Source organism: Berghia stephanieae, chromosome 9 (assembly GCF_034508935.2).
Source record: "Berghia stephanieae isolate SIO BIC M18660-M18661 chromosome 9, UCSD_Bste_1.3, whole genome shotgun sequence".
Taxonomy (NCBI): Eukaryota; Metazoa; Mollusca; class Gastropoda; order Nudibranchia; family Aeolidiidae; genus Berghia; species Berghia stephanieae.
Window position 1 is genome coordinate 46,945,907 of NC_088368.1, and position 25,448 is coordinate 46,971,354.

Genomic DNA, 25,448 nt, shown 5'->3' on the forward strand with positions numbered 1-25,448 from the left:
TTATAAAGCGCCTTGAGCACGTTTAGTGGATCGTACGCTATACTCAAGGTAATTTTTTGAAATTCATGTCACGTATGTTTATCTAGTTTGTTAACAAAATAAACATTATTTTTATGGAATACAGAAATGTTTACCCTTTTGTTTACAAGAAGTGGTCGGGTTTTGTAAACATTAGAAGACGCTTACTCGTGGCAGCAGGATAAGAAAGTTTAGTTAAATTTCCATTTTATGTGCATTAAAAAAAAAAATTGATACTTTGAAAAGTTGGCATTTTTTCATATTATATGGCATATTTCTGTAACTTGTTTGGTATTTTTTGCAAAAAATATCTTGGCAATCCTGGGTGTTCATAACAAACGAACCAATGAAAAGACATGACGAGTGCGAGTCCCGACTTGGTTGTGGACATAGGCTAAGGCAAAGGAACTAGTTTGAGTTTTCAGGACGAGCTGGTTGTTGTCCCATGTAGGGTATAGAAATGAATCACTAACTAATTCCTTCACTTTATTCTTAAAACGTTTGCAGTGTATAGAAATGAATCACTAACTAATTTCTTCACTTTATTTTTAAAACGTTTGCAGTGTATAGAAATGAATCACTAACTAATTTCTTCACTTTATTCTTAAATCGTCTGTGAATTTGAATCGGGTTCCTCATGTTATTTTATAATCAAAAAAACAGACGGCCATTGCTGTGATTTAAGTCACTGTAAAGAAATGCCTTCTATATAACAAAGGGAGATAGTTGTCCTACCCACCAAGGTCTCGGGTAGAATCCAACCCATTTAATTAAATGATTTATGAGTGTAGGATGGGTGTTGGAATAGGGACTCCCTTCTATTCGCCGTGGGTGGTGTATACTATGAAGGCAATGAAAGAACGGAGGGTTATCATGTTCCATCAGTGTTAAAACACCCTCATCAATCTTATGCATCAACCGAGATACCGTTAGATACCCTGTCCTATGTTTCGGCTCGGGTCGATGTTCAACTGGCAGTCTGCGATTTGAGGTCGAAGAAGAACGACCTGTACAGCCTGTGTGTTGGCTGGAATTCTGTTTGGCTATGTTGAAGCCACAGTGAAAAGGGCCCAAAGTGGCCAGTATTTTATGTCGCACCCGAATATGGGCTCTCAGGCGATATGTGTTGGGCCTGTGTGTTGGCCAGCATTGTGTTTTAGGCTGTGTTGTAGCCGAAGTGGGCCTAATATGGCCAGCATTTTGTATATCGTACCCGGTTATGGGCTCTAAGCGATATTGTGTTTTTGTAATTTTGAAGAGCTGACTGGGCTAGGATATAGCGCCCGGTAAATGCGTTTGCATCTTTGAACTTTGTAATTTTGACGGGGCTAGGACATAGCGCCCGGCAAATGTGTTTTGAACCCTTTTGAACAATATAGTTTTTGAGAAATATGAACAATATAATTTGTGACAGCACCCGATACCTGTTTTTGATAAATATGAACAAAATACAATGTGACGTTTGTAAAGATGAGGAAGTAACACTCGACCTATGTGTTTTATTTTGGAACAATTTTGGATTTGAACAGGCTGGAACACCGCACCCTGTGTGAACAATTTTGTTAATCAATTTTCTTCTCCTTTCGGAATATGAACAGTTTATTTTGACCCTATATGTAATTAATAATTTCATTATTAGTGGGAATTAATGGAACGGTTGGAACCTGGGTGAAGTATAGTTTATTTTGGTTAAAACTTACATGAATTTTATATTGCATTACTACTTTTTACTTGTATGTACTTTTGATTTTTCCTGTCAATATATTCAATGTTATTCTCTTTTGCTCAATAACTATGAGCTGTTCCCCTTTCTTTTACTTTAAATAAATAATAATGGCTCTCTTGTCAGATACGGTGTTCTGTTGGTGATTGTAACGTCCACGTCTACCTCTCCACACTTTAAGGTCATAAGCGGCCTTCGCATCCATTGCGAGTTGCGAACGCACCTTGTGACATGAATTGGCGCTGCGAGCAGGATTTCTTATTGTGTGGTTTGGTGGTCTGACGTTGTACATCAACAGACACCTTCGTTTCTGAGAAGTCAATGCCTCTTATTGTTGTGGGGATTTAGAGTCGCTTCCTGTACTGATGCATATCAGGGGGTTGGGCTGTCAGATCTAATTTCAGGCGCTACCTCTCATCATTTAACGACTATGTACTGTCTGTAATGTAAAGCTATAGTTTGGTTGAGTGAAATGATATCACGTAATTGTTCAGGCGTAACGAGGTTACACTGATGTTGTAGGGTACGCGCGGCGTATCGCTACTTATTGTTTTGTTCATAAAGCGAGTGAACCACGAACTATGAAAGGCCGGTGTGAAGGGCTTTAATACTTTAAATTGATTAAAGTCTAGATAATGTTGTTTTGGTATAATGTAGTGGTCATCGCTTGATGTTTTAACTTTTTGAACTGACGAAGCGTCAGCTGTTATTACTGATTTTGCTATTGTTTGTTTGACAATAGGTATACTGGGTAGATTTTTATCTGCATTTAGCTGATCCTTCTCTTTTTATATTATTCAATCTATCGATTTTTTAAAGTACGTTGCGATAAATATTTTGTCATTATGGATGTGGAACGGTTGTTAAAATGTGGGGAAAAGTTGGGTTTACATGGCGACGAACTGAGAGTGTGGGTGGAAGAAAAGTTGGAACGGGACAGAGAGGAAAAGGAGAGAGAGAGGTTTGAGAAAGAGAAAGAGCGTGATGCAGTCGCAGAACAAACGAAACAACAAGCTCTTCTTGTTGAAAGGCAGCTGGAACTAGAGCGCCTAAAAATTGAAAATTCAGTGGTCCCTGTTCGAACCCCTTCCTCCACTGACAGTGAACCCTCGACTGGCAGTTGTGGAGCTAAAAGTCCTCGCCTGCCATATTTTGATGAATCGAAAGATCAGATAGATAGCTATCTACTCAGGTTTGAAAGATATGCAACCGTAAATCGATGGAGAGAAGAGGATTGGGCGATTCATTTGTCGGCGTTGCTTAGAGGCAATGCGTTGGACGTGTACACTCGCTTGGACGAGGTAGACGCTACCCAGTATGATAATGTAAAGTGCGCGTTATTGAAACGCTACAATTTAACGGAAGACGGCTTCTTAGAGCGTTTCCGTAAAAGTAGACCAGAAATAGGAGAAAGGATGGGTCAGTTTCTAACCCGTATATCCACATATCTGGAAAAGTGGATAACTATGTCCAGCAAGGATAGAACAAAGCCTGAGGACATCTTGGACTTGATTGTTAAAGAACAGCTCGTAAATGTTTGTAACAAGGAGCTGGTGGTTTTCCTGAAGGAAAGAAAACCAAATACATCTATGGAAGTAGTCGACACTGTAGAGAAATATGTCGAAGCGCACGGGACTGCCGGCGCTTTCTCAAGAACTGTGTCATATCAGAATGACAAGGTTCCAAGCAAACAGCAAGATGGTCACAAACCTGTCATGAAACCAACTACTTCAGTAATTAGATGCCACAACTGTTTTAAAGTTGGACATTTGAAGAGGGATTGTAAGAACAGACCACAAATCTCTGCAATACAAAGAGACACGAAATGTGGATACTGTGGTCGTAGGTACCACTCCACTGAGCAGTGCTGGGAAAGAAAAAGGATGGAGAATACTGATAAGAAGACTTTTGGAGTAGCGGCTATGAATACTCCAGAACCGCTGCCGTGTTGTAACAATGCACAACATCATGTTGCTAACAATGGTATCATGAACAACACTAACTCTCAACGTCAAGCGCCGAGGGAAAATAAAGAATTCTGACAATTAATTACGGTGTCCGCAGCATGTTCGGGACACGCGATAGAGACGACAGGTATGCCGGTCGCTATTGGTTGGATAAATGGACAAAGAGTTAAAGTGTTGAGAGACAGCGGCAGTAGTTGTGTTGTGATTAGAAAAGGCCTTGTGAGTAGAGAAAAGAAAGAACAAGAAAAGAGAGTGAAGGTCAGTCTAGCTGATGGGAAGACTGTGAGTGCCCCACTAACTGAAGCGTGGCTTGATTGTCCATATTACAAGGGAAGAGTGACGGCTCTAGAAATGGCCTCACCTTTGTATGACGTAATTTTGGGAAATATACCAGGAGTCAAATGCCAATAACATATGACGATCACTCTGATTCAGTCCACGAGAATCTCATAAGAAATGATTGCGAGCACTCAGCTCAAGCAGCACAGACGAGGGCACAAAAAGAAAAGAGGATGAAACCATTGATCACTACCCCCTCAGTGGAAACAGGTGTTAGTAAGGCTGTTTTGAAAGAAAAACAGACCAAAGACGAGACATTGAAATGTGCGAGAGAGGCAGCAGTTACGAAAGAAGTGAAAAAGACTGGTGCCAATAATAAAAGTTGGTTTGAATATGATAGAGGAGTTCTAGTACGATATTTTCAATCACCAAAGATTGAACACGGTGACGTGATTAGACAAGTCATGGTCCCAAAAGATTTGCGAGAGACAGTGATGCGTTTAGCTCATGAGTCCATACTCTCTGGACATCTCGCTGCCAAGAAAACGACTGAGCGCATTCTCAGCAATTTCTACTGGCCCAACATTTGGGATGACGTCACCCGCTTCTGTAGATCGTGTGACCAATGTCAAAGGTCAACGGCAAGAGGAATGACCCCAAAAGTGCCTCTGACTGAAGTTCCGCTGATAGACGAACCATTTAGTCGAGTAGCGGTAGATTTGGTAGGACCAATTATTCCTGCATCAAATAGAGGGAATCGCTACATGCTTACTGTGGTAGATTACTGCACACGGTACCCGGAAGCTGTAGCCTTGAAAAACATAGAAACCGCGACAGTTGCGGAAGGCCTCGTCGACATTTTCAGTAGGACGGGGATACCAAAAGAGATATTAAGTGACAGAGGTACACAGTTCACCTCAGATTTGATGAAAGAAGTCTGTAGACTACTGTCTGTGAAACAACTTACCACAAGTCCATATCACCCTCAGTATAATGGGCTGGTGGAGAAGTTTAATGGCACTCTCAAAGGGATGCTTAAGAGATTGGCTACAGAGAGACCGTCAGATTGGGATCGATATCTCAATGCGGCCCTGTTTGCCTACCGTGAAGCACCACAGGAGTCCTTGGGCTTCTCTCCTTTTGAATTGTTGTTCGGTCGCCCAGTACGAGGCCCGATGACAATTCTCAGAGAGTTGTGGACGGAGTCTATTGAGGACGAAGAGGTAAAGACAACATACCAATATGTTGTAGACCTAAAAGAAAAACTTGAGACTACTATCCATATGGCCCATGAAAATTTAAAGAAGGCCTCAAAAAGGCATAAGGCATATTTTGATAGAAAGGCCAAGATGCGCAACTTCAAAGAAGGTGACAAAGTGTTGTTGTTGCTCCCGACAAAGCACAACAACCTTGAATTGAAATGCAAGGTCCATTTGAAGTTCAACGTGTAGTTGGACATAATAATTATGTAATACAGGCTGGTACTTCAAAGAAAACGTACCACGCAAATTTATTGAAACGGTACTATGACCGGAGCACCGCGGACATAAACGGAAGTGGAATTCTTCAATGTGCCGTGGCAGCTGTTATTGACGATGAAGATTACAATGGTAAATATCCAGTTGTTTACCTCAATAGGAAACTGTTACCGAGAGAACAACGGTATTCAGTGGTTGAAAAGAGTGTTTAGCTCTTGTGTGGGCTGTCAGAAGTTTGAACAGCTATCTTATGGGCAGAAATTTATTGTGGAGACTGACCACGCTCCTTTGTTGTATCTCAACAAAGCCAAGTCAGAAAATGGTCGTCTGATGAGATGGTCACTGTTGCTCCACCAGTATCGTTTTCAGTTGATGTCTGTGAAAGGTTCGGACAATCATGGTCCAAACTTTTTGTCTCGGCTGCCTAAGTGGTCAGGCATTTCTTAGTTTTGATCAAAAATTTGGGATTTTTGTCCTCCAGTGGGGAGTGATGTAAAGAAATGCCTTCTAGGTAACAAAGGGAGATAGTTGTCCTACCCACCAAGGTCTCGGGTGGAATCCAACCCATATAATTAAATGATTTATGAGTGTAGGATGGGTGTTGGAATAGGGACTCCCTTCTATTCGCCGTGGGTGGTGTATACTATGAAGGCAATGAAAGAACGGAGGGTTATCATGTTCCATCAGTGTTAAGACACCCTCATCAATCTTATGCATCAACCGAGATACCGTTAGATACCCTGTCCTATGTTTCGGCTCGGGTCGATGTTCAACTGGCAGTCTGCGATTTGAGGTCGAAGAAGAACGACCTGTACAGCCTGTGTGTTGGCTGGAATTCTGTTTGGCTATGTTGAAGCCACAGTGAAAAGGGCCCAAAGTGGCAAGTATTTTATGTCGCACCCGAATATGGGCTCTCAGGCGATATGTGTTGGGCCTGTGTGTTGGCCAGCATTGTGTTTTAGGCTTTGTTGTAGCCGAAGTGGGCCTAATATGGCCAGCATTTTGTATATCGTACCCGGTTATGGGCTCTAAGCGATATTGTGTTTTTGTAATTTTGAAGAGCTGACGGGGCTAGGATATAACGCCCGGTAAATGCGTTTGCATCTTTGAACTTTGTAATTTTGACGGGGCTAGGACATAGCGCCCGGCAAATGTGTTTTGAACCCTTTTGAACAATATAGTTTTTGAGAAATATGAACAATATAATTTGTGACAGCACCCGATACCTGTTTTTGATAAATATGAACAAAATACAATGTGACGTTTGTAAAGATGAGGAAGTAACACTCGACCTATGTGTTTTATTTTGGAACAATTTTGGATTTGAACAGGCTGGAACACACGCACCCTGTGTGAACAATTTTGTTAATCAATTTTCTTCTCCTTTCGGAATATGAACAGTTTATTTTGACCCTATATGTAATTAATAATTTCATTATTAGTGGGAATTAATGGAACGGTTGGAACCTGGGTGAAGTATAGTTTATTTTGGTTAAAACTTACATGAATTTTATATTGCATTACTACTTTTTACTTGTATGTACTTTTGATTTTTCCTGTCAATATATTCAATGTTATTCTCTTTTGCTCAATAACTATGAGCCGTTCCCCTTTCTTTTACTTTAAATAAATAATAATGGCTCTCTTGTCAGATACGGTGTTCTGTTGGTGATTGTAACGTCCACGTCTACCTCTCCACACTTTAAGGTCATAAGCGGCCTTCGCATCCATTGCGAGTTGCGAACGCACCTTGTGACAGTCACGTTCATCAAACAGATTGTCGAATGTTATAGTCTACAGCCACTTATTGGGTAAGTTGTCGTTTTCTTTCATTCTTAAATTATAATCATCCCCCCTTCTCTCTCTCTCTCTCTCTCTCTCTCTCTCTCTCTCTCTCTCTCTCTCTCTCTCGTTCACTCTTATTTTTTTTCTTTCTCTCTTTCCTCTCTCTCTCTCCCCTTCTCTGTCTTTCTATCTCTCCCACTCTCTCTCTCTCTCTCCCAGTCTCTCAATCTCACTCTCCCTCCCTAATCTCCCCCCCTCTCTCTCTCTCTCTCTCTCTCTATCTATCTATCTATCTCTCTCTCTGTCTCTGTCTATCTTCTCTCTCCCCCCTCCTCTGTCTCTCCCTCTCTCTCTCTTTCTCTCTCTCTCTCCCCCCCCCTCTCTCTCTCTCTCTCTCTCTCTCTCTCTCTCTCCCGTTCCCTCTCTGTCTGTCCATCCATCTATATCTTCTCTCTATTCCCTCCTAACGCGCTCTCTCTCCTCTCTCTTCTGTCTCTCTCTCCCCCCCCCCCTCTCTCTCTCTCTCTCTCTCTCTCTCTCTCTCTTTACCAAATAATTTTATGTCCTTTTCTCTGTTTCAACACTTCTCCGAATGAATTAATAATTATCAGGAATTCCCGATATTCACTCCGCTCCGCTACTGTTATAAGGACGGGATTACCAATTTGATGATTTAAAGGCCAAAGTAATTTTTTAAAACTTGTCCTTTATTTCAGAAGTCGAGTGGCAAGGCCAAAATAGGTGTGACACATTGACATTTTGGCGTGCATCCATACCGCTTATTTTTACCTGGTTGGTTTACAGATTACCGCCCGTTTCGACTTTGCTAGATTTTACCATTATGTGTGCAAGAAGTATTCGGCTTTTGTAAACATGAAATCAAGATATTTAGTCTTGCCCGCAGTAAATAAGTTTAATTTTAGGAGAAAAATTGGTGCATAGAAAGATTTGGCATTTTATTCATGCTATTTGGCATATTTCTGTAACTTTTTAGGCATTTTCTGCAGAAAAGATATTGGCAATCCTGGGCGTTTATAACAAACGAAACAAGAAATTAAACTCCCATTCTCGCATCTTTCAACCAATATAAATATAATGATATTTAAAAAAAACGTGAACAATAGTTGTAAGTTTGGGCAGAAACCTTAAGGAGTGGTATAATTTTATTACGATATTTCACAAAATAATGAAAAACGATACATACACTCATATCACATATTCTCACAAACATCATATAGAGACATTTAACATAGTAATCATAGTCATATTAAAAAAACAAAACAAGGAGTTAATTATATAAACAACACATAATACTACTTGTCTAAACAACATAACAATATACAATACAATCTCCATATCATATACAACAAGATCTCCTTATGGTATGAATACAATTAAAGCAATTACGTCAGGTGTAATATATGAACATTTAAATTTAATAAAAATAACGGAAAATTATTATAAATATCAATAGATTTTTTGCGCAGCAGACAATATAGGTCGGAGACAGGGGTTGGCGGTGGGCGGGGCAATTATAAAGTAATAAAGATTGAAGAAGAAATTAAACAATGTATAGAAAAAGTTGATGCTGCTGCTGCTGCTGCTATATTACAAATGATACCTAATGCAATTCTCACCTACTATCTAACACCCTTCCTTTCTCCCATCCCGCCCCATCCCTCCAATTCAACACTGTAGTCATTGTCCTCACTTTCAACCCCCATCCTTCACACATACCGACACACACATACGCACACACACACATACTCACACACACACACACACATACACACACACATATTTGCCCACCTACCCACCCTGTACCCATCCAAGATGAATGACAGTATTATTATCATAGTATGTATCAAGTATCTCATTCATTCCCCCTAATCCTCACCCACCCACCCACCTACACCAGCTTACACTGCCGTTTAAATTAACCCTATCCTCATTCTCTCGTCTAAGCCACACTTAATTTATAAGTGCGGAGCCGAGTAATATCGGGAATTCCCGATTATTCGTAATACCGATCCCAAGGAAAGATGACGTCAACAAACCATAGAATTAGAAAAAAGATTAAGGAGCTAATTATAGTATGTGTTTTTTGTTCAGCACCATGTTGAGTACAGAAAAAGACGACGTAGTACATTCTTCATTACTTTTTGTTCTATCGTCGTGAATGTGGTTGGTGTTCCTCATATTCCGATAGAAAACATCCAAGGATTGCTGTGATTTCAATAGATCAAACACACAAAGATTATCCAATGGTATTTTCTCTAGTAACCTGTTAGGGATGGGTTGGTTTTCTTTCCTTCTTACATCAAATCATTTCTGTGTGTATTCTCTCTATCTCTCTCATTCTCTCTCTCTCTCTCTGTATCTCTCTCTCTTTCTTTCTCTCTCTCTGTGTGTATCTCTCTCTCTATCTCTCTCTCTCTGTGTATCTCTCTCTCTCTTTCTCTCTCTCTCTCTCTGTGTATCTCTCTCTCTCTGTGTATCTCTCTCTCTCTTTCTCTCTCTCTCTCTGTGTATCTCTCTCTCTCTCTGTATCTCTCTCTCTGTCTCTCTTTCTGTGTGTGTGTGTGTGTGTGTGTGTGTATCTCTCTATCTATCTATCTATCTATCTATCTCTCTGTGTATCTCTCTCTCTCTCTGTGTATCTCTCTCTCTCTCTGTGTCTCTCTCTATCTATCTCTCTATATATATATCCCTCTATCTATCTATCTCTCTCCATATCTATCTATCTATCTCTATCTCTCTCTCTCTCTCTCTCTCTCTCTCTATATATATATATATATATATATATATATATATATATATATATATATATCTTTTTAATTTTCTTTCTCTCTTTCATCTCTCTCTTTCCCCTCCCCTCTCTCTTTCTCTCTCTCTCTATCTCCTGTCTCTCTCTCTTTCTATTCATTTATGTATCTCTATATCTGTCTATCTATCTCTCCGTCTATCTCTTTTTCTCTATCTATCTCTCTCTGTGTCTCTCTCTCTCTCTCTCTATTATTTTCTTTCCCTTTTTCCTCTCTCTCTCTCCCCTCCTCTGTCTCTTTCTCTCTTTCTCTATTTCTTCCCTAATCTCTTCCTTTCTCTCACACTCTCTCTTTGTCTTTCCCTCCATATCTCTTTTCTCTCTAATTCTCTATCTTCCGTCCTCCCGCTCCCCTCTTTCCCTCTCTCTCTCTCTCTCGCTCTCTCTCTCGCTCTCTCTCTCTCACACTCGCTCTCTGTCTGTCCATCCATCTATGTCTTCTCTCTCTCTCTCTCTCTCTCTCTCTCTCTCTCTCTCTCTCCCTATCTCAAAGTAAGTTGTCGTTTTTTTTCAGTCTTATATTATAATCATCCTCTCTCTCTCTCTCTCTCGCTCTCTCTCTCGCTCTCTCTCTCTCACTCCCTCTCTGTCTGTCCATCCATCTATGTCTTCTCTCTCTCTCTCTCTCTCTCTCTCTCTCTCTCTCTCTCTCCCTATCTCAAAGTAAGTTGTCGTTTTTTTTCAATCTTATATTATAATCATCCTCTCTCTCTCTCTCTCTCTCTCTCTCTCTCTCTCTCTCTCTCTCTCTCTCCTCACGTTGTCTTCCCTCCTCTCTCTCTCTCCCTCTTTATCCCGCCCCCCCTCTCTCTATCTCTCTCTCTCTCTCTCTTTCTCTCTTCTTTTTCTTTTCCTCTCTCTCCTCTCTCTGCCATCCCATCTCTCATACCTCCGCCTCTCAATCTCCATCTCTCTCTCTTCATCTCTATCTTCCTTCAACCCTCTCTCCATCTTTATATCTCTCTCTCTCTCTTCACTTTGTCTGCCCTCCTCTCTCTCCCTCTCCCTCTTTATCTCTCTTCCTACCTCTTTATATATATCTCTCCTTTCTCTCCCATCCTCTCCCACTTCCCCCCCCCCCTTTCCTCACTTAAAATATTCTCTTCCCTCTTCGCTCTCTCTCCTATCCTCTCTCACTCTGTCCCTCTCCCTCCTCTCTCTCCCCCTCTCTCTCCTCACTTTCTCTTCCCGCTCCCTCTCTCTCTTTATCTCTCTCTCTCTCTCTCTCTCTCTCTTTCTCCCAACTTTCTCTTCCCTCCTCACTATCTCTCCCCTCTCTCTCCCGGCCTCTTTCTCTCTATTTCTCTACTCCCCCTCCCCCCCCCCCTCCCCATCTGTCTACCATAACATATTATGTTTGTATTTTTCTCTGTGCACCAACTGTCCTCTGATTGGAATTACTAATAATTGAGAATTCCCGATATCATCTCAGCGCCATAAGTTGATAAGGATTGCCAATTTGATGATTTAAAGGCCAAAGTAATTTTTAAAAACTTGTCCTTATTTCAGAAGTCGTTTGGCAAGGCCAAACTAGGTGTGACATATTGACATTTTGGTGTCCATCCATACCGCTTATTTTTACCTGGTTGGCATAAAAATTAACGCTCATTTCTAATTTGCCATTTTATCATTAAGTGTGCAAGAAGTATTCGGATTTTGTAAACATTAAACCAAGATATTTACAAATTGCCGCAGAAAGTAAGTTTAATTTTAGGAGAAAAATTGATGCTTAGAAAGATTTGGCATTTTATTCATATTCTTTGGCATATTTCTTATTACTTGTCTGGCATATTTGGCAACATTGATGAGTGCGGAGCCGAGTAATATCGGAATTTCCCGATTACTCGTAATCGCTATTCCAAGCCAAGTTGGTGTGAAGAAAAACAGACAGAAAGTCGTTACAGTCTGTTGTGGACAAAATTAAAAGGCAAAGGAACTAACTTGAGTGTTTAGGACGAGCTGGTTGTTGTCCCATGTAGTGTATAGAAATGAATCACTTACTGATACTAATTTCTTCACTATATTCTTAAATCGTCTGTGAATTTGAATAATGTTCCTCATGTTATTTTATAATGAAAAACAGACGGCCATTGCTGTGATTTAAGTCACGTTCATCAAACAGAGATTGTCGAATGTTATAGTCTACAGCCAATTATTAAGTAAGTTGTCGTTTTCTTTCATTCTTAAATTGTAATCATTCATCTCCACCCCCCCACCCCCCCCCCCCCCCACACTCCCCCCTTCTCTCTCTCTCTCTCTCTATCTATCTCTCTATCTATCTATCTATCTATCTATCTATCTATCTATCTATCTATCTATCTATCTATCTATCTATCTATCTATCTATCTCTCTATCTCTCTTCTTTTTCTTTCCCTCTCTCTCTCCTCTCTCTCCCATCCCCTCTTTCTCTCTCTTCCCTTCACCTCTATATCTCAATCTCTCTCTTTCTCTCTCACTTCATCTATATCTTTTTTAACCCTCTTTACATCTCTCTCTCTCTCTCTCTCTCTCTCTCTCTCTCTCTCTCTCTCTCCTCACTTATTCTCTTCCCTCTTCGCACTCTCTCCTATCCTCACTCTCTTCCCCCCTCTCTTTCTCTCTCTTTTTTTTTTCTTTTCCTCTCTCTGCCCTCCCCTCTCTCTTACCTCCGCCTCTCTATCTCCACTCTCTCTCTCTCTCTCTCTCTCTCCTCCTCTCTCCTCTCCTCTCTCTTCATCTCTATCTTCCCTCAACCTCTCTCTCTCTCTCTCCCTCCCTCCGTAATCTCTTCTCCCTCTCTCTCTCTTCCTCTCTCTCTCTCTCTCTCCCACACTCTCTCTCCCACTCTCTCTCCCTCTCTCTCCCTCCTCTGTCTTTCTCTCTCTGTCTCTGTCTCTCTCTCCCTCCTTAATCTCTTCCTCCCTCTCTCTCACTGTCTATCCCTCCATGTCTATCTTCTGTCTCTTCCCACCTCCCACTCCACCCCGCTTTCTCTCTCTCTCTCTGTCTATCCATCCATTTATGTCTTCGCTCTCTCTTCCCTCCTCTCTCTCCCACTCTCTCTCTCCCACTCTCTCTCTCCCACTCTCTCTCTCCCACTCTTTCTTTCTCCCACTCTCTCTTTCTCCCACTCTCTCTCTCTCCCACTCTCTCTCTCTTCCCTCTCTCTCTCTCTTCCCTCTCTCTCTCTTCCCTCTCTCTCCCACTCTCTCTTTCTCTTCCCTCCTCTCTCTCTGTCTCTCTCTCCCGCTCTCTCTCTCTCTCTCTCCCTCTCTCTCTCTCTCTCTCCCGCTCCCTCTCTGTCTGTCCATCCATTCTATATCTTCTCTCAATTCCCTCCTAACGCTCTCTCTCGCTCTCTCTCTCTCTCTCTCTCCTCTCTCTCTAAGTATCTCTCTACCCCCCCCCCTACCCCCCCCCCCGCCTCTCTCTCTACCAAATAATTTTATGTCTTTTTCTCTGTTCCAACATTTCTCGGAATGAATTACTAATTATCGAGAATTTTTATTTCAATAGCTTTCTGAGAAATACAATCAGGAATTAAGAATAAAATATACCGTAGGAAAGCTTGTTTTGTGCCCTTTATAATGATACCAAAGTTAGTCACATAGGTTCACAAATAACGCCATGGTGACCAAAAACAATAAAGGGCCAAAAATAAAGTTCCAAAAAACGAGTTTCACCTTACAGTAGGCACTTAAATGAATGGCTAAATCTGTGTCACAGTTCTCCCATTCACCTGTGTGACCGCTAGTTATCGTTTGTGAGCTGCAGGCTAAAACCATGGCTTGGTTAAATTGAGATATCTCTGGTATTTATTTACATAATTGGATAAATTAAATACTAAAATAAAGGGCATTGAACGCTCTATCATTTGGTACAATTACCGTTTCCCTCCTTAAATTCATCTAGAAGATATTGCAATGAAAGATAGCTTAATTTTAGTGGGCAAGAAAATCAAGCCGTTTATCATCATTCCATGAAAAAATCCCCTTAAAACATAAATAATCATAAAATTCAATCATTTTCCTTTCCAATGATACCATTTTCAACTTTCAAAACTGCTTCCAGGATACCCTTTGAGCATTCCATAAAATCACACTCATTTCAAAATCTACCAAAGTAACGCCATTTCAGCTTGGACTGCCGTGGTCAGCGTTGGTCATTGGCTCCTAGCCTTGTGACGTTACAGGGGAATCCCCTTTCGTTTTTTTCAGTCAGCTGGTGCCCAATTTCAGGCTGATTCCTATAGTAAATTTTGGGTGTTTTTAAGGCATAAAAAATTGAATAACTCTGCTTCTATATAACCTAGAGACAAAATTCAAACGGTTTTATCATCGGGATGGTATACTGCATCATAGTAAACCAGATTTTATCAGGGATGTAAATCTTTCAGAATTATTAGGATTTCCTATTTTTCAGACATTTTCTAGCTTCCCCAAACTATTTAAATGTTTCTTAATACCTCACTACCAACAACTCTTGTGATAAGAGATACTGCTGTACATATAGAGAATTTGTAGTGAATATCCATTTTCAATGTACTGAGACACTTAATTTACACTACTGTTGTGTCAGTTATGATTATACGTGTATTTTACCATTCAACTTATTTCCACGACAGCTTCCGAATTTTAATTCGGAAGTACTAAGGATTGATAGCGTTCGAATTTCCGAATTTTCCTAATTTTAATTCGGAACTAGATTCACATCTGTTGTGTAAACAAGGAGGGTTATTTTTAGTTTACCGGAAGCAAAACATGGGCTGCAGAATCGAAAGTAGAAGATGGTGGATACATATCGAGTATTCATGACTGAGTTCTGAGTTGTTGTTACACTTTCTTCCTAAGGCTCAATTGGAATGTATTTCTGTTTCTGTAAGTAATTCCTGTGTGTTGCAATTCATTCCAGTCATAATGAGTCTGAAGATACATTTCCCTTGGCCTTGGTCTTTATGAGAAATTTCTATGGGGTCTCATTTCTGGTTGAGACTGCCACGAACTTTTGACTGTGGTGGGGGGAAAAATCAAATTTGTTTGTTCTCATTGAAAGCTACACCAATAAAGTAAAGTAAAGGGCTTTTAACACGATTCTAAACCTAATGTAGTATTTTAATTGTAATGTACTTCTTATTGCCTTTGTTATTAGCAGAAGGGTTTGGGGCCTGAGAGAATGATAAATATCGGGAGGTGACCATCTTTCCAATCTCAAAATTGGCCTAAGTAATGATATGGCTGTTGAGTACGAGTTTTTATTATTGTCAGATTCATTTAGTTATTGGGGGTAATATTTTGACCTGAATATAATTTTGATATAAAAGTTTAGGTGTTGGATTACGTGCAGTGAAAATAAGTTAAGAATTCCAAAATTCTGATTTTTTTCAGTATCCCAAACTAATTTAACCCTGTTTAATCCATAAAGATAAGAATAATTCTAAATGGGCACTGATTTAAGCATGAACAACACCAAATAATGGTATTTCCTCCTGACAAAAAGGAGACATAAATCATTAAAATCCATCCATAAACAAAATAATTTAGATTTTATTCTGAGACTTATCACTCAAAAGTCCTAAAAATGTTGTCACAATCACAAGGCCATTTATCACCTCATTCCTGGAGTGTCACTTAGAGTTTAGACTATTGAAATGAGCTCGCAGAATTTCAGAATTTTTTTCAACTTTGCATTTACATCCCTGTTTTATACTGTCATTTGAAAACTGAATTTTCATTTAAGTGCCTACTTACAGTGAGCCTATCGGCGGCCACTGGACTGGAGTTATCAAAGTGCCTATTTAAACCTCATGGTCGTATGCAGCAACATTTTCATTAATTTACCATCACCGCCAACAGAGGTGCATAAAAACTGTGCGTTTTTGTACACCTCCAATGGAGGTATAATATCGCCACCTATATTTAAATCAAACAGTAACAGTGACTGGGTCATGTCAACTTAGCCCCTTGCCCTTAGTGAGCAGCAGTAGTGGCAGTGGGAGTCGAATTGTGACCCAACTCGCACTTAAGACTAAGACTATGAAAGTTGTGATTGGAAATTGCAGTTCGCATTTAAGGGGGTGTTAAGAACTTGCGATCTAACTCAAACTCCATATGAAAATCATAAACTGTATTCTTGAAAACAATTACAACTGTGTCTACTCAGACTCAGACCTAAGTTTGTCTACACAGGTCGCCATTCTTCTCTCTCTCTCTTCTCTCTCTCTCTCTCTCTCTCTCTCTCTCTCTCTCTCTCTCTCTCTCTCTTCTCTCTCTCTCTCTCTCTCTCACTCCCATAATAGGCAATAGGGGTCGAAAGGAATGTGGGGCTCTGGTAGGGATAGTCGTATATAACTTACTGACAAAATTCACAACAGGGGGTTCAGTAAAAGGCATAGGTAACTTTGTTATAAAGAGGAATATCGCAGATCAGTTTATATCAATTTTTCTTCGTCTCTCAATTTCCTGTTGAACTGCTAGTACTGGTAGTAGGTATCACTGGATGTCACTATAGATTTGTTTTTACTTTTTTTCCTCAGTCTCTTGTCGTGCCAGAGAAGTTCCAACACATTCTTCGTGTCTTGAACACGAACATTGACGGTAAACGGAAGGTTGCCCATGCCTTCACTGCCATCAGAGTGAGTTTGTATTTTTGTTAAACAGGCCTACTAACTACTACAAATAAAACTGGTAAAAATACGAATTTTTGGCTTCAACAATAGAAATAAATAGACATTTTTGATTCATTACAATGTGATTAAAAGAAGACTTTGATGCCACAAAGCATCTATTCAGGGTTTTGAAGACATATTTAATACTGATCAATGTAAAATATTAATTTGTAAAGTTAATTATAGTGACTTCTATTTCTTCTCTCTGAAAACTACAATTTTTTTACATTTCAAGTTGGCAGGTCTGGTTAAAGTTTGGCCTATTGCAATATTATGTTATCTAGATTGTGTTGATGAATGTGATAAATTTTAGACAAATTTCATGGCCAATTGCGAAAATACAAAGTTTTATGGAAAACTACGAAATTTTGATTCTCGATAATGATACTGAGAAGAAGGTTGAGCTAATATAGCCTTTCTTCCCTCAATATGATTTTCACAATTTTGGTTTCATTAGCATAGAGATACTTTCTGTTATCTCGGGAGTATAATTGACAAGCATGAGGGCATGGAAGCAGCAGTGAAAGCGTGGATAGGAAAGGCACAGGCTGCAACCACACTGTTGAACAGAGTTTTGAGAACTAAAAATATCTCCCTTCGACTAAAGCTAAGACTTTTCAACTCAAACGTGAAGTCTGTCCTACTGTATAGATGTGAAAATTGGAATGCATAGTAGGCATATATAAGAATGCAGATTTTCGTAAACAAGCTACTCCGAGTAAAATGGATGGATAGCATTAAGTGCGAACTATGGAAAAGAACACAGCAGAAGCCACTGGGAGAGCAAATAGGAAGAATACGATGGAGGTGGATTGGACACGCCCTGAGAAAGAATGACTCCACTAGCAAAGTTTTGGACTGGAACTGGGTACTTTGGTACCATTTGGCCCTCCAGCAGGAAGCCGATTAATGGCCTAGTGGCTGTGACCGATTTTTTGGACTTTTGAGTGATGGGTCTCAGAAAAAGTTCCATGGATTTTTTTGTTTATGGATGGATTTTAATGATTGATGTCTCATTTGTTTGAGGAGAAATTACTCTGTCGTTTGGTGTAGTTTATTTTAAAATCAATGACAATTTTGTATAACTTTTTGATTGTGGATAAAATAGGGTATAATTTAGCTTTGGATAATTATAGGATTAGAACTTGGTAAATCAAAATTTCATGATGGCACGATTATTTAAGATCTTAACTTTTTTATGAAATTAAATTCAGGGCAAAGCTGTATACCGCATCCATGAAATTCGTTCCAGCAAAACCCTTACTCAAATCTTAGCAGTCATTTTAGGCCAGTTTTAAAATCCAAATGATGGTTACTACTGGATGTGCAACAATTTTCAGGTCACAAAGTCCGTCGGTAAATAACAAAGGCAAGTAGAAGACCATTTTTCAGCCTTTAAACTAACAATAACTTTTCTTCTGCTTATCACAATGTTGGTATCATTAGAATCGTGTTGAAAAGCACTTTAAATTGATATAGGTTTCATTGAGCTCAATCCAATTTGAATTTTTTACCAAAGTACCTACCTCAGGGCAGAGGAAGATCAAGGGGAAGGCCACATGAACCATGGGGAAGAATTTAAGAAGCTGATATATACAGAGAAGTGGTAAGACATGGAACAAGATTTTTTTATTAAAAGTTAGCTCAGGGTGGAAACTGTTTGTCTGTGGCCTGTAGTCTGACCAAGGGTGGAAAAGGCAAGAATGATATAGATTTCATTGAGCTCAATTGATTGCCAATTTATTTATTTTTTGGCCAGTTCTATTTCTCCGAATGGTCGGCTAGCCTCGAGTAGCTGATGTGATGTCGATGCAAAAGTAAATGCTCAGAGTGGACAGGGAATTCTCACGAATCATGGAGCTACCGATTTTTAGGCACTTTGTTGACAATGACAGATAATTTTATCAAAATGTTGTGCTATCGCGAATAATCCATCTATCAAAGAGACAACAGAAGTAAACCTGAATAACAAAGCCAAAGTCTCAAGATGGGAACAGAGGTTGAAAGACAGGACAGCCCAAACTCAGGATAGGAGTCTATAAACAGAAATTTTGTAATAAAAGACAGTGCACCCATTCACTGGCAATAGAAAACCCAAGAAATGCATACACATTCATCATTCACACAGACACTCTGGCAAATAACCCAAAAGAATCTTGAGAACGGAAGCCGTTGGGAGAAATAGGGATACAATTTATTTTCCCGAGCATTCAGAGAAATAATTACTTCGTTTTTGTTTGTTTTTTGTTTTTACCAAAGTACCTACTCAAACCAATAAGAATTTTTTTTTTTTTTTTTTGTTTCAGCCATTTTTATAATGCGTTCACTTGAAAATAATGGTTGTATTCTCGTGGTTATTATTTTCTCAGGGTGTCGGTCGTAGATATGCTGCAGTTGTCTGCAAAAAAGCAAATGTTGACATCTCCAAAAGGGCAGGAGAACTGACTGATGATGAGGTAAATATTTCCCTGTGATTATCCCCGTGTCAACCGAGTAGTAGGCACTTAAATGATGGGCTAGATCTGTGTCACAGTTATCCCATTCTGGGCTAGATCTGTGTCACAGTTATCCCATTCTGGGCTAGATCTGTGTCACAGTTATCCCATTCTGGGCTAGATCTGTGTCACAGTTATCCCATTCTGGGCTAGATCTGTGTCACAGTTATCCCATTCGTTTGTATGAACGCGAGTTGTTATTTGGGAGATGCAGGCTTAAACAATGACTTGGTTAAATTGAGATATCTCTGGTGTTTATTTACAGAATTCGATAGATTAAACAACAAAATAAAGGGCAGTGAACGCTTTACCGTTTCCCTCCTTAAATTCATTTAAGTTTAAATCTAAATAGAGGATATTGTAATGGAAAGATAGCTTAATTTTAGTGGGCAAGAAAATTAGGCCATGTGTCATCATTCATGAAAAAATTCTCCTTGACACATAAATCATCATAATTTTCAACCATTTTCCTTTCCAATTATGTCATTTTAATTGTCAAAACTGTTTCCGTGATACCCTGTGGGCGTTCTATAAAATCACACTCATTTCAAAATCTACCAATATAACGCATTTCAGCTTGGGACTGTCGTGGTCAGTGTTGTTCATTTGAAAACTGAGTTTTCAACAATTAAGTCCAGTTGATTATATGATGCCTGTTGTTCACTGTAAATCTTTCATAATGTATTGGAGATTTTGCATATAATTGATGCTATTTTACTTTTTGTTACTTCTGTTGTGTTAATCACGATTATAATTAAGTTTAAATCAACATCTCTGTAAGGCATTCAATCAGAAAATCGGTTGCTTATATTACAGATTAAACGTTACAATGGTTATTTCCCTTTATTGATTTTTATGAAATATATATTCATTCCCTTTTTTTAAAAAAATCTTGATTTGATTCTAAATTCTAATTTATTTTTTTTTTATGTCAGAGTGAAGAGATGGAATTCTCCAATATTTAGAGTTTCAATTTACTACAACTTCTATAGCATATCACTTAAGGCTTAGGGAGCGATTTGGGTCTTTTCTTTAGAAAAATTAATTACCTTTATTTAATCATTCTGTGTCGTCATTATAGTTTTAATAAGAACTCTTTTTCGGTGGATTTTTTGTTTATCTGGACGAAAATGTCTTAAATTACTCTATCTGTTGTCATTGACCAGTGGGCAATAAAGTTCCCTGCTCAAGATAACTGTGAGAGATACCATGTCTGACTCAAACCTAGACATTTAACATGTGTGTGTAATGCTTTATCTGCTCCACCATTGGCATAGAGATTAATTATTATTCCACGCCTCCTACTGGAAATCCCTGTCATTTCATAATAAATACATCATTGTTGTAATTATTCCATGCCTCCCGCTGGAAAACCCTGTCATTTCATATTAGATACATCATTGTTGTATAATGATTGAACGCATTGGTTTTAGAATATTTTAACTCGTTTTAATGGCTTAAAATATGTAAAAGACAATCTCTTATGCTGTATGCTGTGTTACAATAATTTTTTCACCTGGAGACAGGTATTCATTTTACACTTGAGTGCGGTGAGAGAATTCAGTAAAGAGCATTTTCCAAGGGCTCTATCAACTGCGCACCACTCAAGGCGGGACTCTTTACACTTTATAGCTTCATTCATTCCGTTGCTTGAATTTACTTGTGGTCTGGTGGTATGACACTCGCTTTTGGATCGGAAGGTCCTGGGTTTGAGCCTCGCTCGGCACATAGTTTGGTTCCTGGAGAAGGCTCTTTACTCATATTCTCTCACCGTACTCTGTGTAAAATGTGTACCTGGCCATGACCAATGTTGTCTCTGTCTAAAAAAATTTGTAATATCGTCTTTCAGGTATCATGTCATGTCCTACATGTTATGCGTTGCTGTTGGCTTGGGACCCCTTGTAAGGCACTTTGAGCACATTTAGTGGATATTGCGCTATATATGATTTCGAGTTCTTTGGAGGTTTTTTATTCATGACATTATCAAATTCTTGTTTTCATCAGGTAGAACGTATGATTACCGTGATGACCAACCCTCGTCAGTACAAGATCCCCAACTGGTTCTTGAACAGACAAAAGGATTTCAAGGATGGCCGTTACAGCCAGGTCCTCAGTAACTCCTTGGATAACAAACTCCGTGAAGATTTGGAGAGGCTGAAGAAGATCCGTGCTCACAGAGGTCTTCGACATTTCTGGGGGTGAGGATTTTTTTTTTTTTTTTGTCTCTCTCTCTCTCTCTCTCTCTCTCTCTCTCTCTCTCTCTCTCTCTCTCTCTCTCTCTCTCTCTCTCTCTCTCTCTCTCTCTATCTATCTATCTATCTCCCATTTCTTCTTTTCTTTTCGTTTTTCATCTATAAAGACCCTGCAGTAGTTTGAGTTGCATGGTTGTCAGGTGTATCCTGTGTATAGAGGTGTGTAGGGTTGTCAAGTGTATCCTGTATATAGAGGGGTGTAGGGTTGTCAGGTGTATCCTGTGTATAGAGGTGTGTAGGGTTGTCAGGTTTATTGACCGTTCTGACGTCACTTTAAATCTTTACGATGTTTTGTTATTTCTATCGGAGTCGCTCCGTTCTTTAATATAATGTCCTTTGCAGAAGTGCCATTTCTATGGGAAGAATAAAAAAGTGAGCTGTTATATAGCGCAATATCCACTAAACATGCTCAAAATGCTTTGCTTATGACATGACGCCTTTTAGGCGATATTACAATTTTTTCGGACAGAGACAACGTTGTAAACGGCCAGGTAGTCATTGTACACCTGAGTACGGTGATAGACTGAGTAAAGAGCTTTCTCCAAAGACTCAGTTATGCGCTGAGCAAGGTTTGAACCCAGGACCTTCCCATCCGAAAGTGAGTGTCATACCACAAGGCAACCTAACCACACGGATGGGAGTGGGTGGGAATTATGCATTTTGGTTTAATACTGGTTTGTGGTCTGAGGTGTCAGTGGCATTCACTCCAGAATGAGAGATTTTCACAGACCCGCCTGCTTGAACCTTTTAAAATTTCGTGGTTTTTAAGAGATGAAAAAGGTAGTCGTTATAGTTCACTTTATAGATCACCAATTCACCTTCACAATGACTTAATCACACTTGAAAGTCCTATTTACTGTGCCATCAACTTCCATCTTCAATAAGTTTAATGGTTTGGAAATGCTCTTGAAGTTGTGACATTTCGTAAATCGACTCATTTTCCGTACTGGTTAGTAGGCAGTTTGTGTTCAACAATTGTCGGTTCGTGTTTGTCTGGGTGACATTCTAGCTTGGTTGTAGTGGATTGATCCATACTTTACTGTCATGTTGACTTTTGAGTAGTTTTGTATCAGATACGTTCTAGATGGGGTTCCTGACCTCCCATAGTGGGCAGGGAGGCACTTGTCTTTTATCCCCCTGTATCACTGGGTGGGGTTCCTGACCTCCCATAGTGGGCAGGGAGGCACTTATTATGTCTTTTATCCCCCTGTATCACTGGGTGGGGTTCCTGACCTCCCATAGTGGGCAGGGAGGCACTTATTATGTCTTTTATCCCCCTGTATCACTGGTGGGGTTCCTGACCTCCCAGAGTGGGCAGGGAGGCACTTATTATGTCTTTTATCCCCCTGTATCACTGGGTGGGGTTCCTGACCTCCCATAGTGGGCAGGGAGGCACTTATTATGTCTTTTATCCCCCTATATCTGATTCCCAACAAGCTTCCTGTCTATGTTTTGGAATGAGATTACTTTCAGTCAAATGTTTAGTAGAGTTGTGAGAGATGCTATTTTTTGTCTTGTAAATCATCTCTCTGTTATGCACTGTATTGTTTTGTTTACATATGATATATGATTTGTAAACATTTGAGTGTATCCCTCTTCTTAGTTGGGACCTGTTCTTGTGTCTGGATGTAAATAATAACGTGAATTTGAATGTAAGCTTCAATTTAATTACAAAAACAGATCAAATGAACGTTTCGGGTTTCCCCTACAAAACAGAATGATCGAAACACCACAGATGAATGAGATGATGTGGTAGTGGCGTAGTTAAGGTGTGGTGTTTCATTCATCCTGTTTTGTCGATAAAGGGGAAACCCGAAACGTTCATAATTAAATTGAAGCTTACATTCAACTTCCCATTATTATTTATTTCTTCCAGCTTCGAGCAGCAACATTTACACTACTTGTGTCTGGATGAGACTTTAGGTGATCTCAAACTTAAGTACTTTGATAGTGTGTCTTGGAATCTACATCTGTTTCCTCTTTGATCCAATTCCTCTTTAACTTACATTTTCTTGGGTGATTTAATTTTAATTCTAGACCTTTTTACTGTCCCATTCTCTTTTTACTGGCGCTAATATGACCTTAATGTGTTGTAATCACTGTAAAACCCTTAAAATTGAAAACAAAATCATCTGGATTTTACTGTCATCAGGGATGTAAATCTTTCAGAATTTTTCTGAATTCAGATTTCAATTGGGGGGGGGGGGGGCAATAAAAAATAATATATAAAAGTAATAAAATAATTTATTTTTAAAGAACCTTCTTAAATACCACAACAATATAGTATGTTGCATATAGGCCCAGACATGGCAAGCACTTTCTGTATACACAGAAACTCTCCACCAGCTGTTTTGAACGGAAGTGGTTATTTCCACTACAAACGTGCAAGTCTTCGTTATTCACAGGCCATGAATTCAGACAGACAATTTTTCGATCTGATTCTGAACTACATATCAGTTATAGAGATCTTCAGAAAAAAAAATTCTGAAATGTTGTTCTGTAAATAGCCAGCGTGGCAACATAACGAACTCAATGTAAAAACATCATCACAACAATCTATAGGTGCTTATTGGAGTGTGGCAGACTTTGTGAATTTCTTCTTGGTTTAAACCCGAAGCTAAGAATTTTAGAAACTTGTCTTCTTTTTTTTTTTACTGTTGCATATATTTGTTTTTATTTGATGTTGCACTGATATCTCCTGTTTTGACTTAGAATTCTCAGTTCTCTCAAGTTCTCATTCTCATATTCCTGACTAAACTAAGATAAGTAACTGTGGTCGTTGTAGTGTAGTTGTAGAGGCAGACAAGTCATGAGATTACTCTGCTGTAGTAATGACCCTTCATCCAGATCAGATCTGTCCTCAGCTTTCTTCATTAGTGTTGGGCTATCCATCCATCTTCATTCCTTTACATTGTTACTTTTGAATTTGTTTGTTTCATTGTTTATGTTGCATCATTGATTTGAGATTCTGATTCTTAGAATAGATTTTGGCCATCCAATCACTTATTAGTAGAGTTAGGCTGAGGAGACGAAGCTTACAATATAATCAATTTGACATCAGGTGATTTTTTAAATGAGATTGATCAAACTTTGTTATATGTTCATCAGTTTTCTTCGCTTCCACTTTGTAGATATAAATGGACTGTGAGTAAAATACATACACAACCATTTCCTTTTCTTTGAACCATCAATTTTGTAAAAAGGCAGTATGCGAGTTGGTTTCAGATATTTTTTTGTCATTTGCCATTTACATCCCTCAATCCCTGTGTCATGCGCGTAGACTTTGAGTAGATTTGTATCAGATAAATTTATAGATTTATCAATTGTAAGGTTCCTTTTTTATTGTGTTATAATGAAACAAATTTTAAAAATAAACTAGCTTTTATATAGGGCAATGTCCACTTTATGTGCTCAAAGCGCTTTACAAGGGGCCACTGACCAACTGCAATGTGTAACATGTAGAACGAGACATGACGCCTGTTAGGCGATATTAGTTTGTTGTTTGTTTGTTGTTGTTTTTCTACAGAGACAACGCTGTTAACGGCCAGGTACTCATTTTACATCTTAGTAGGATGAGAGAATGAGCAAAGAGCCTTTTCTAAGGACTCAACTATGCGCTGAGCGAGGCTCGAAATCAGGACCTTCCTATCTGAAAGCGAGTGTCATACCACTAGACTACATAGTCGCACGAAATTGCACTGATTTTTATTCATATTTATTCTTGCCGAATCTGTTCCCACCCGTGTTTGGTCTATAAATAAGCTTAAAATGTGTCTATTTTGTTCTTCTATTTCAGTCTCCGTGTCAGAGGTCAACACACTAAGACTACTGGACGTAGAGGTAGAACTGTTGGTGTGGCCAAGAAGAAATAATTGTGTTGAAGTCGCAATAAATATAAAGATATGTAAAAATTAACGTTTTTGTCTTTGTGTTATTTCTTCTCTATACTGCATACTTTCTATCAAAAGGGGCGGGGTAGACCT

The 25,448-nt window shown here is 39.2% G+C and overlaps 2 protein-coding genes across 10 annotated transcripts in view; both read left to right on the plus strand.

The window, feature by feature from the left end:
- Nucleotides 1-419: 419 nt before the first annotated feature.
- Nucleotides 420-25,448, plus strand: part of LOC144980353 (uncharacterized) — a 79,867-nt gene continuing 54,838 nt past the window's right edge. For 2 of the 9 annotated variants that reach the window (XM_078928033.1, XM_078928034.1), the window contains exons 1-2: nucleotides 7,119-7,276; nucleotides 12,158-12,233. The gene's annotated coding sequence lies outside the window, so the exon portion shown is untranslated. Of the gene's footprint in view, nucleotides 471-7,118; nucleotides 7,277-11,921; nucleotides 12,234-25,448 lie in introns of those variants that run through there. The other 7 variants (XR_013646872.1, XR_013646870.1, XM_078928029.1 and 4 more) reach the window with 6 other exon arrangements.
- On the plus strand, nucleotides 9,499-25,380 carry LOC144980351 (small ribosomal subunit protein uS13-like). The gene is made up of 5 exons (XM_078928025.1): nucleotides 9,499-9,517; nucleotides 16,587-16,685; nucleotides 19,088-19,174; nucleotides 21,218-21,411; nucleotides 25,262-25,380. The coding sequence occupies exons 1-5, from the start codon at nucleotides 9,515-9,517 to the stop codon at nucleotides 25,335-25,337; spliced, it is 459 nt and encodes a 152-aa protein (XP_078784151.1). The 5' UTR covers nucleotides 9,499-9,514; the 3' UTR covers nucleotides 25,338-25,380.

Coding starts and splice junctions, on each gene's coding strand:
- LOC144980351 (XM_078928025.1), top strand. Junction 16,686..19,087: donor ATGCCTTCACTGCCATCAGA/GTGAGTTTGTAT, acceptor TTATTTTCTCAG/GGTGTCGGTCGTAGATATGC. Junction 21,412..25,261: donor GGTCTTCGACATTTCTGGGG/GTGAGGATTTTT, acceptor CTTCTATTTCAG/TCTCCGTGTCAGAGGTCAAC.